Below are 12903 nucleotides of genomic sequence, written 5' to 3'. Positions count from 1 at the left end.
TGGCAAGATGTGTTGCCAATATACTAGTGTGGAAAGACTGTGGTTTCTAAAATAACTAAGATCAAAGTGCTTTACATTATTATTACCCCTGATCATTGGGCCAATGAAACATTGCAAATACAATCTCAGCTTCCTGTGGAATATGGATTTTTATTCACGAGGAAGTCATTTTAGTCATGTTCCCTGACAGTATTTTATAAACTATTGAATAGGATGGTGCCAGACTATTTTTGCATTCTAGCCTCACTTTCAATTTTTATTTTAAATGTGGCTTAAAAACATTAGGGTATGTTTAACAACAAATTTAAATTTTCATTAAAGCAGACTGGTATTAATTTGTAATTAATTTTATGTCACTGCTTTAATTTCTCTTTGCAAGTTCCAAATATGAAGATTTTACCTCGCTTTCAATTTAATATAGTCGACTCCTGAATAAAGCCCATACAGCTCGGTGTAGTCATTTCGACGCAAGGTAGCTAAAATCAATCACAATTGCGATCTCTGTTCTCACAGGTACCCATTTACTCCTGGGTGGGGCGAAGCAATGAGTGACAAAGTGTCTTGCCAAAGGGAACATGCACCATAACCCCAGGCTGGACTCGAACCCACAACCTGTAGAATTACCCACAGACAACGAGTTCAATGCTCCAGACCATGAGGCCAGGGCACTCCACATATTTAGAAATGTTTTGCCAATTCATGCAACAACACAAACACCAGGTAATATAATCTATTTGAAACCCCTGCCCGTTGTCCAAACTGCACACATGTGCATTTATCTTTATTGGTACCTTCAAGGATGTAACTGGGGTCCAAGTTGCTGGAGGGCCCTAAAGGGACCTCAGTTTCTAGTAGGAGGCAGTCTTTGAGCAGAGGGGTCCATGCCCCTCATCCTCCTCCCCTATCATTAGCTATGCCACTGGGCACCTTTGTCAAGTTCATTTAAGATTATAAGGAATCAATGAAGGGAGTTCCTACTTTTCATTGAGGGAGTGAATCTTGGAGCGATCTCTCTCAATCACAGTCTGCATCTCTTCCATCCTGACCCTACGATCCTCCAGCAAGGCTTCCGTCCGCTCTCTAGATAGCTCAGCTTGTTCCTTCATCTGAGATTGTAGAGCTTCAATCTGTAGCAACAGACTCTCTGGCTCTGCCTGCTGCTGGTCTGAATCAGGATAGACAGCTTTGGGCTGGGCGCTGTTGGACTGAAATGAGGATTGGAAAATATTGATGGATGGTAACAGGATCAACCTGCTGGTACAGACTCGGACAAAAGAAACCACCATTTTGGAGATGATCTGATCAATTATCGTGATTGAAGCAACTTTACTGGGATAACGTATGTAACTAATCTTGGAAAGTTCATGGTATGATGAGGCGGCTTTTTTGCCAAACTCACTTCTCAGGGGAGTAACTACAGGTAATTTCATCAGCTGATCAAGGAATTATCAACACACCTACCAAAAGCTGCAACAGATATATATATTTACTATTAATACTATGAAAGTAAGTAAAGTCTGTCATTAGCCAATACATCTCCGGTTTCAAAGGCATGAAACGACCGAGGATATTTTTTTATCCCCCCTGGATAGGATGCCAGTCCATTGCAGGTTACTTCCCAGCTAATATCGGTACCTATTTATACTCCTGGGTGGAGAGAGGCAAGTGGGGGTGAAGTGGCTTGCCCAAGGACACACATATAACCGGCAACTAGATTCGGACCCCTGACCCTCTGATCATGAGTCACAAACCTTAACCATATTAATGCTTAAAAAAAATTAAAATCCCATAGACCTTATAAATAGTTAATGCGATGCCCGCTGCCATGTACCAATACATCAGATTCGAGCCAGCCAACCGATCCCATTAGCTCAGTGGTCAAGTGGTAAAACATCTGCACTAGAAAGCAGGAGGTTGTGGGTTCGAGTCCCAACAGAGTGATTTTTTCCAACTTTTACTCAGGAGGTAACACACTGAGTATTCAGTGTTTATACATCAATGAAGGGCAAAACCTGATTTGACATACATTGTATTAATACTATGATCCACTAGTTTATCTGACCCACAAATACTAAAAATGGGCCTGATATGGTTGGTATGAGATCTGAGGAGTGTTGGCTTTGCAATGTTTTATCAACCACCCTTTGCCTCAACCATACCGGTATGTAATCTCTACCTACCTTTTGTGTTAGCAGTAACTCTGTGTTGTGCATTCCTCCGTGTTCTGTTGTTCTGTGGTCTGCTTGGCACTCTGGCTTTTAAACCCCAATATTTCACCCTCTGGAAAAAAAAAACCAGACAGGCAAGTAAGAAGAAAACATGAGACGTCTTGGAAATTACAGGTTACACCTTCATATACCTTTGAAATCTGATGGACAGTGTGTGCAGATATATAATTGTTTGCCAGAATAAAATGCAATGTTCAAAGTTGGGTCAAAAGTCTTCTAATGCCCGACTGTAATTCATTGTAATAAACCAGTTCTGTATTTCAATGACCTGAGGTCATTTGGGATAACATTGCTGACACGATGTTAGGCGATGTTACGCGCACGACCACTCTGGTGGTAATTTACACACAAGCGTCGCGCACCCGCATTCATGCGCCTTTGATCGTTCTACTATCCCGAATGACCGGTGACCCATATCGTTGTGCACATAAGCAGTTGAAATACCGAACTGGCTTATCCATGGCATTCCTTGAGTTGTTTGCTTGTTTGGAAAAGGATGAGACATTTAGGACAACTTGAAGAACTGTTGACACTTAAAATACCCAATACAAGGGAACTTGACTAGGTTTACTCTTAATAATGTTTAAATGGGGGCAGTTCCGCAGTGTCAGACGTACATTTTGGGCAATTCAACAGTGTATGTAATTGTAGTTATAATCACGGGGTAGATTTTAATTCTGATAAAACATATCAGTTAGTCACTAGTTACTTTGATGAGTCAAAGAAGAAATTATTCATCCAACTTTGTTGCTGTAGTAGAAATTGGCTCAAAACACCGGACGTACTCAGACAAATCAATTTTTTGTATTGTCATCAATTGATTTTCCATTGACAAGTAACAGCCAAACTGTTGAACTTGTTAGGGAATGTACAACATTTGCTTTTGCTGCAATGTTCAAAATAAGTGCATCTGGGGGATTAGTGTGCTATAAAAAATATTGTTAAAGGGCATGTACAACATTTGCTTTTGCTGCAATAATCAGAAATAAATGGATTTGGAGGATTAGTATGTTTTAGCAAATATTGTTAAAATGACTTGTTTCACGTTTTGGGCTTGTAGATGTTGGAAAAACCAAGAAAACCATTCATGTTCTTGTAGTCTGGTTCACAGACCCCATTTAAGATGAAACGGAGAATTTATAGACTTTGGGGGATTGTAAGATCAGAGAGGCAGTCTAGTAGGCTTGTACCCCTTCAAAGGTGTGTAATCAATTGCACAGAAAACACAGAATAACTAATTATGAAAAATTAGGAGTAGTTTTAAAAAAAAAAAACAGTTTTCTCCATTGCTGGTCGGCCGACCAGCGTTGGAAAAATACCATTTTTTTTAAAAAATGTCAGCACACCAGGAGCCACGATTTTACAGGATGCTTTAGGCTGTCATTCCCTAACAATCCACTAAGGTATTTAGTGATACTTTGTTCATATCGTTTTGTAATATTTGCCAATGTTGTATCTTCCCTTTAAACTGACCTATTTCACGTTTTGGGTTCGGAAATGCCAGAAAATCTAAGAAATCCAACCATGTTCTTGTGGTCTGGTGACATGAGACGTAAGATGAGACGTAGCACTTTGTACACTTTGAGGAAGTTAGGTCAGAGAATCAGTCTAGCAGGCTTGTACCCCTACACAGATGCGTAATTGATTGCAAAGAAAATGCGGAATGACTAAATATGAAAAGTTAGGAGCAGTTTTTGAAAAAAGCCAGTTTTCTCCAACGATGTTCGGCCGACCAGTGTATGAATAATACAAGGTTTCTTGAAAATGTCAGCACACCAGGAGCCACGATTTTACAGGATGCTTTAGACTGTCATTCACTGACAGTCCAGTAATATATTTCGTCATAATTTGATCATTTCGTTTTTTGATGTTTGCAATGATGTTGTATCTTCCCTTTTAAATAAACTACATGTCAATAAAATACAGATAATATGCTTCAAATTGATATGTATATTTCTTTTGTGGCATTTTGGCCATTAAGAATTGTTGGCATTCAGGTTTATAATTCTGTAGAATTGCCCATGGATGGGCGAGGGAATTGATTAACAAATTTTGGCCAAGGACATTGACAAATATGAGTCTGCAGCCCCGTTGGTAGAGTTGCCAGTGCGGTGTTACACACTGACCTGCATGTGGATGTCTCTTTTGTGGGTGTTTCTGTGTGACAATTGCCCGCGTTGATGGTTCTTTGTGGAAGTATGTCACTTCAGGACCTGATGGGCTTGATAATGATAACAGATGCTGGATTCTGTCAAGTACAAATCAAATCATTGGAAAAGTTCAAGTTAGTACACCTTTGGTAAATCCAAACTAACAGGGTTTGTTTACTTCCATATCACATTATACGTGTAACTGATTGTACATGTGGGGTATTAAAGCAGCACCAACATTCATACATGTTCATGAATGCATCATCTCTAAACATACTTTTGCACTAGTGTGGAACAAATTGCAATTGCTTAGTCTAGACAAGGGTTGTGCAAAATATACCGAATATCCAAATATTTGATCATCCACCGAATATCCGAATAGCATTTTATCAAATTGAATTGTTTTTTTAATGTGAGCAATGACAAAAAAACGTCCATGATGTGATTTTATGAGTTTAAGTTGAGAGATTTGATTTGTTTAGTCAAACGCCACACTTTACGCAGATGGTTTGAGAGTTTTCATGAGGAATGTAAGCCCTAATGTGGATCTTCAATATCTGCCAAATGCCAGGTTGTCAGCTAGCTCAAAATCTATATCGATACATTCCAAATTATTTCAATGTCATTGGATGATTTTTTTGTTCAAATTCAAGTTCCAATATTCAAAGACTAAATTATTGGAAAAATGCACAACATTAATAGAGACCTGTTTTGTGAAGCACACCTAGAGAGAACTTGAAGCTCTACCCAGCCCTGCAAACAATGACCTGTACTCTGCCCGCAAGGTTGTCAGTCCGTCATTGCCAATCAAAGAATCCTCCCCAACAGTCACCATCCATCTGCACAACATACAGATTACAGGTACAATGTATATATACATGTACATGGATTCAATTCAGCCTCAGGACAGGCAGTAGCACTGCTATTGTGACAAGGTTTTTGCAGTCGCTTTGCCAACCAACCTCTTTGTCGACAACCACTTCAACGATTTGCTACTTCACCGAATAACCACTTCGCCTACTTGCCACTCCGTCGAATTACCACTTCGCTGCACGCAAACGCACGTACTAACAAGTTTGTTATGGTGTAAATCAAGGATTTTCTAATGTTTCTCTTCCCTTTCCTTTGTTTATACTCTGAACATTTTTGCATCTGCTCTCATTGGTTTAGTACACGTTTTCTAATCGAACTCGTCTTCCATTTACAATTCATTGATGACGTTGCATGTGTGTGTCCTTGATTTACACCATAAAGAAATGCCTACAGACACGTACATGTATGTATGGAGCCATAAAAATGAGTTACATGAAAAACTTGGGGTTGTTTTACCCCTTCCTATCCAAACCCATATGAGATTCAACTTTTTTCATTCTATAGTCAACTTGAAACAGTACTGAAGGGGATGAAGATTTAAAAAGAAAAAAAAAAAAAGTTTCTGAGAATTAACTGTGTGCGACCAAAAACATGGTCACCGTGTACGGACAGTCAATGATTAATATATTTTATAAATTCCACTTCTTCACTTTCAAAGTGAATTGAGAGGACAATGTCACATAAACCTAGTAAAAGAAGACACAACAAGTATGAAAACCACTTAATATTAAGTACCAGTCAGCTGTTATAATTACCATGAGTTTGTGCATGCGAGCATAATGTGTTAGCAAATACTTTCGGCGAAGTGGTAATTGGGCAAAGCAGTAATTTGGCTAAGTGGTAATTTGGCTGGTTTCGATCCAACTCGGACCCAAACCAAGTCGGACCCAAGCCAACTCGGACCCAGGCCAACTCGGACCCACTACCAACTCGGACCCACGCCAACTCAATCGGACACCACTACCAACTCGGATCCACAACCAACTCGGACCCACTACCAACTCGGACCCATGCATGACCAACTCGGACTCATCTTTTACAATCATTTGACAGCGTTTACAATTATTTGACAATTTCATAAAGTTTGTCCACTTATCATCTGTTAATACAGTGATGTTTTTAAGTATAAACAGTCACCATCCATCTGCACAACATACAGATTACAGGTACATGTACATGGATTCAATTCAGCCTCAGGACAGGCAGTAGCACTGCTATTGTGACAAGGTTTTTGCAGTCGCTTTGCCAACCAACCTCTTTGTCGACAACCACTTCAACGATTTGCTACTTCACCGAATAACCACTTCGCCTACTTGCCACTCCGTCGAATTACCACTTCGCTGAATGACCACTTCGCCGAATTGCACGCAAACGCACGTACTAACAAGTTTGTTATGGTGTAAATCAAGGATTTTCTAATGTTTCTCTTCCCTTTCCTTTGTTTATACTCTGAACATTTTTGCATCTGCTCTCATTGGTTTAGTACACGTTTTCTAATCAAACTCGTCTTCCATTTACAATTCACTGATGATGTTGCATGTGTGTGTCCTTGATTTACACCATAAAGAAATGCCTACAGACACGTACATGTATGTATGGAGCCATAAAAACGAGCTACATGAAAAACTTGGGGTTGTTTTACCCCTTCCTATCCAAACCCATATGAGATTCAACTTTTTTCATTCTATAGTCAACTTGAAACAGTACTGAAGGGGATGAAGATTTAAAAAGAAAAAAAAAAAGTTTCAGAATTAACTGTGTGCGACCAAAAACATGGTCACCGTGTACGGACAGTCAATGATTAATATATTTTATAAATTCCACTTCTGCACTTTCAAAGTGAATTGAGAGGACAATGTCACATAAACCTAGTAATAGAAGACACAACAAGTATGAAAACCACTTAATATTAAGTACCAGTCAGCTGTTATAATTACCATGAGTTTGTGCATGCGAGCATAATGTGTTAGCAAATACTTTCGGCGAAGTGGTAATTGGGCAAAGCAGTAATTTGGCTAAGTGGTAATTTGGCTGGTTTCGATCCAACTCGGACCCAAACCAAGTCGGACCCAAGCCAACTCGGACCCAGGCCAACTCGGACCCACTACCAACTCGGACCCACGCCAACTCAATCGGACCCACTACCAACTCGGATCCACAACCAACTCGGACCCACTACCAACTCAGACCCATGCATGACCAACTCGGACTTTTACAATTATTTGACAATTTCATAAAGTTTGTCCACTTATCATCTGTTAATACAGTGATGCTTTTAAGTATAAATTTTCATTGTAGTTGTCAGGTAAAATATCTGTATTGCAGCAGTTTGTCGTCGTAAAGCGCATTGAAATGCTTTTTTGAAATGCGCTTTAAAAGTGTAATTAATTATTTATTTTTATTATTTGTTTCCATTGAAACATATTGCGCTTTAACCAAAAGTAAAATTTAAAATTAAAGTTTAACCAATTATTCATTTTCATATTTGACATCGTTCACGCCATCTTGCTCAATTTAACAGCAATTCATTTCATTTTTAATTCAAACCACATAAATTCAAAACAGATCTTCATAGAAAAATAAAATTGGAAAGTATGACATTGAAACATAAACACTTTCAAACATGACACGATTAATTCAATAAATATAAGTAAACATTATAAGTCATTCAATAAAATAAATAAAGTATAAAACAAAGTCTATTCTAATTTCTACATGTACATTTGTATATGTATTTAACAAAAAAACCCACATAAACACCATTGCATACACTGCAAGAAAAACGAAGGTTCCATATTGAACAAAAAAGGTTAATCAAAAAAGTAAGTTACACAGATTCGTTAAAAAACCCACAAAACTCAAAGCCAGCATGTGAACTAAAAAAAAGATCAACTTATTAAATACCCTACAATTATGAAATGTCAATCATCAAAAAGGAGTATTGGAGCTCTGGGAAGATTATCCTTCAAGGCCTTACAGGTACATTAGCTGTCTGTATGTTCGACTATGATGTTCCATGGGGGAAAAAAGTTAATCAAAAAAGTATAAAAAGTTAAACAGATTCGTAAAAAAAAAAAAAAATTAAACAAACTAACAATTACATGAAATGAAAGGTCTACATGTATTTCAAATTAATAACTTCCTCACTGAACAACATTTTTGTGACATATTGAAATCCTTCATTGAGTGTGATTTAATTTGGTTTATATTATTTGCAGGGTTGTAGTTGAGACCGCATAGTCCGAGACCGAGACCGAGACCAGCCCCTTCAAGGCGGAGACCAATATGGTCCGAGACCGAGACCGAGACCAAGACCGCTGATAATAAATAACAATAGTCGAAATAAAAAAACAAGACACGTTATTATAGTTGAAACTTGTAACCTTTCTATTCACAAAGATTACAGACCAAAATTTTGACCAGTGGCAGTGTTGACAAATTGATACATGACACGTTACTTGAGCAAAAAGTAGTTATACTTAAGAAATATAATGGGCTGCACCCAATCTTGACAAAAGTAAAAGTTAAAGGTAGATGTTTCATCTGTTATAGGAACTCGGATCCTAAACTCCACAGTCACCCCTTGGTTTCAGCTATGACTTCTAACGGATATTTAAAGATGCAATTTTAATTTTACATTGTGCCTCTTTTTTTCCTTAAATAAATATAGGACTTAACTTCTAACAAGACTTGTGTACATGTACTTGATTTTAAAAAATGGGAGCTAGAAAATGTTGAATCAATTTTTAAATTTCTGTCATAGAATGTGGACTTGTACATGTAGACCCACAAGTTGTGAGGTGGTAGCCAGTATGTGCCAGATATGGATTTTTAATTTTTTTCTGAACGGGATTTTAATTTTTGAGGAATAATGGGGTACTTCAAACTGAGCAGCCAGAAAATGGGGTCTCATCATACACTCTCATGGCAACAGTGAGTGGTAACTGGTAAGAGTGTGTGAGTTCAATGCTGGAAAATCAGGTTGAAATATTTACTTTTTCTTCAAAATACTGTCCCAAATTAAAGAGATCATTGTGTGGGGTCGAAAATATATAACTAATTTGAAGCACCTCATTTATTATCAGAATACAAAATGCAAGTGATTACGCCCACAGGGGTGGGCTAAACTACACAATCCCCAAAAATGGTTGACCCTTATTGTATAAATTGTTAGAAGTTTATACTTTGCTTTATGTGCCCGACTCAACAGATAAATGCCGAACTTGTTCCAAATCGTTCAGTGACTGGAACTGCTGCAGCTTTACATGTACTTTGGAGACTTTCCAACGTGCTGTCAAGTCCAAACCGACCGCGATATATAACAAGCTTGATCTACGGGCTAGCAAATGTTTTAACTATTAATTGTACTGAACGAAGTAAACAAAAAGTAATCGATCAAGCTGTAAAAGCTACATATTGCCGGTCTCAACCCGAGACGAGCCAAAATATCGAGACCAAAGGGGACCTAGCCCCATAAATGTGGCCTATTTACTGGACTGCCTCCGTAAACATAGGCCACACATCCACATGTACAAAAATCTTGATTTTCACATTTAGGCTTAGTTTGTAGGTTTTTTTTGCTTTAGAAGCATACTCACCCTCTTTACAGGCTAATCAGAAAGTGCTGCCTTTTTCAGATGTCTAATTTTTGTGAAATTTCATTTTGAAATTTTGATACACAAACGTGTAAAAATGAATCTGGAAATTTCACGAAAAATATACATCTGAAAAAGGCAGCACTTTCTGATTAGCCTATAAAGAAGGTGAGTATACTTCTAAAGCAAAAAAACCCTACAAACTAAGCCTAAATGTGAAAATCAAAATTTGGCTCCGTCGACACGATTTTTGTACATGTGGATGTGTGGCCTATGTTTACGGAGGCAGTCCAGTAAATAGGCCACATTTATGGGGCTAAAGGGGACCAAGACCGAGACCAAGACCGAGACCACAGCTTCCGAGACCGAGACCAAGACCAGCAAAAAGTGGTCTCGAGACCGGTCTCGAGACCTACAACACTGATTATTTGGCACACACCCACAAAAAGCAGATGAAAAAGGAAAACATTGCACATATCCATTTCTTCATGTGAATGAGTAATAAGAGTGCAAAATCAATGTAGTATAATCAAACAACAAAACTAAAAGCCCCATTCTGACCAATATAATTACCGAATATCTTCACTATATAAGCACTATTAAGATGACCTACATGTATAAATATAATCTCTGAAACTAATGATTAAGTCATTGTTGGGTCTGAGTTGGTCGTGCTTGGGTCCGAGTTGGTAGTGGGTCCGAGTTGGTCTTGGGTCCGAGTTGGTAGTGGGTCCGAGTTGGTAGTGGGTCCGAGTTGGCGTGGGTCCAACTTGGCATGGGTCCGACTTGGTTTGGGTCCGAGTTGACCTGATGCCATTTGGCTAAGTGGTTATTCGGCGAAGTGGTAATTCAGCAAAGTGACCAACACCCGTGACAAGCTCAACACACTAATCCAGATCAGCTAATCACTATGATCCATGCAGTGCAGAACATTAGCTGAGAGCCTTAGTCAAGACTTAAAACATCTTCATCAGACAATCCCACGCACCTTTTTCTATCTTCCAGTTCTTGTATCTTCAGGCGGTCATTTTCAGCAAAGAGCCTTAAGACATGATCTCTCTCCTGGAAGAGATAAACCTGCATGTCACTCAGGGCCTTCTGGAGCTCAGCGATTTCTTCCTCACGTTGGCGTAACTCCCATTCAAGCTTATGCTAAACAACAAAGAAAGGGACAAGTATTGTTGTGCTACATGTGACTATGATTTGCAAGTTTATGAGTTGTTCCATTGGAGTAGTGGTAATTTGTACATGTACACACACTGACATAATAATAACCAGAGAAATTTGAAAAAAAAAACAGTATTGTGATTGAAAACATTGGACTATTATTCAAAGTGTTTATTTGAAATCTTATATTTCCCTTTACTTCCTTAATCCAATAACACTTTTACAAAAAGTAACAAATGATGTCACTGTAAAACCTGGTCTTGAAATTGGTTTAAAAAAACCCATTTTCTAACATCTAAGGGGAAAAGATACTATAAAGACCAGGGACAACATTACCCATGCAACTACATGTACGGGGTCTTGACTGATTGATAGATTGCTGTCGTCTTGGATATGTGTCAGAGCAAAACGGGGAATTTTTGTGGGTCATTTTTGGCAGAGTTGGGACAAACTTGACCTATTTAGTTTGTGTACATGTAGGTTACTCAGTATGTAAAGAATGTAAAGAAGCGGAGGCTGATTCCAGAAGTAATGTCATAGATAGAGGGCAGGCTTTTGATTTTTTAAGGGAAATTTGGGGGTAAAATGATGATGACAGAACGGCGACAACAAGCTTCCCAAAAATAAAGATGGCAATCACCACGCAATGTACCGTGCGATCATGTACCATGAGTCTGAGCATGCATGGCGCGCTGAATCGCAAGGCCCAAACAGCACAGTAAATTTTAGTCCAAAATTTGGGACTCTCAATACTGTGTACATGTATGAGAGTCCCAAAACTTAAGGTATCCATATCGTGCAAAAGTTTGTGCTGCATAATAAAACCAGTGTGAATCAAATTTGCAAGCTTCTTACTCACTACAGTTTCTTCAATAATCCCCCAAACTTCTGCCTCGCAAAGTTGCTGTTGTGAGCATTGCATCACCAAAAATTCAGCTTTTAATTCTAATTTTGCAGAGAGTTATCGAAATCCTAGCCCGACTGCGTCTGGCCGTACAGTACTATCGCAAGCTCTGTAGTACGGCCAGACGCCCAATGCTTCCACAGAGACTGAATTTTTTTGGCCGCTGATGTAGCGATTTTGCTACAGATTTCGATCAAGATTATCTTTTCATCCAGGACACAAATTCCAAAGTTAAGGTTCTTAGTCGTAGAGCAACTCATACCTTTTCGAAAAAACGTTCTTTTGTCTCAATATTTTCATCCATCTGGCCAAAAGCCGACTTTTCAGTCATCATCTTCCACAAACATCGTCCCGAAAATGCTCCCCCATGCGATTTCAAAATGGCGGCCGCGCTGTAATGTATGCATTATGCGAGCGCGCTTGGGCAAGATAATGAATATGCATTATTTAGTTCATGACCTCGTGTTTGTATGGCCAGCCGCGCCGAGTGTCCGACAAACGTCATAAACTATGATGCATATTCATTACCTTGCCCAAGCGCACTCGCATAATGCATACATTACAGCGCGGCCGCCATTTTGAAATCGCAAGGGGGAGCATTTTCGGGACGATATTTGTGGAAGATGACTGAAAAGTCGGCTTTTGGCCAGATGGATGAAAATATTGAGACAAAAGAACGTTTTTTCGAAAAGGTATGAGTTGCTCTACGACTAAGAACCTTAACTTTGGAAATTTGTGTCCTGGATGAAAAGATAATCTCGATCGAAATCTGTAGCAAAATCGCTACATCAGCGGCCAAAAAAATTCAGCCTCTGTGGAAGCATTGGGCGTCTGGCCGTACTACAGAGCTTGCGATAGTACTGTACGGCAAGACGCAGTCGGGCTATCGAAATCCATACGTGAGACATCACGTTGATGTGTACTGCAATGCATTGTGCAAAAAGACTCCTCAGCTATAACATTATTATCGTGTAGATAAAACAGCG

At 39.0% G+C, this 12903-nt stretch overlaps 1 protein-coding gene across 1 annotated transcript; it reads right to left on the bottom strand.

Moving 5' to 3' along the window:
* Nucleotides 1-1347: 1347 nt before the first annotated feature.
* LOC119722180 (coiled-coil domain-containing protein 77-like) lies at nucleotides 1348-12235 on the bottom strand. Its single transcript, XM_038192227.1, has 5 exons — nucleotides 12180-12235; nucleotides 10835-10998; nucleotides 4355-4476; nucleotides 2227-2280; nucleotides 1348-1352 (listed from the first exon to the last, which is right to left on the bottom strand). The coding sequence occupies exons 1-5, from the start codon at nucleotides 12219-12221 to the stop codon at nucleotides 1348-1350; spliced, it is 387 nt and encodes a 128-aa protein (XP_038048155.1). The 5' UTR covers nucleotides 12222-12235.
* Nucleotides 12236-12903: the final 668 nt, after the last annotated feature.

This window comes from Patiria miniata, unplaced genomic scaffold, assembly GCF_015706575.1.
Source record: "Patiria miniata isolate m_02_andy unplaced genomic scaffold, ASM1570657v1 HiC_scaffold_14, whole genome shotgun sequence".
In the NCBI taxonomy this organism is placed as follows: Eukaryota; Metazoa; Echinodermata; class Asteroidea; order Valvatida; family Asterinidae; genus Patiria; species Patiria miniata.
Note: the sequence above shows the minus strand (reverse complement) of the source record. Positions and strands in the feature narration are given on the sequence as shown.

Coding starts and splice junctions, on each gene's coding strand:
- LOC119722180 (XM_038192227.1), bottom strand. CDS start 12,221: ATGGATGAAAATATTGAGACAAAAGAACGTTTTTTCGAAAAG. Junction 10,999..12,179: donor AAGAACGTTTTTTCGAAAAG/GTATGAGTTGCT, acceptor TTTGTTGTTTAG/CATAAGCTTGAATGGGAGTT. Junction 4,477..10,834: donor GAACTGGAAGATAGAAAAAG/GTGCGTGGGATT, acceptor TGTACTTGACAG/AATCCAGCATCTGTTATCAT.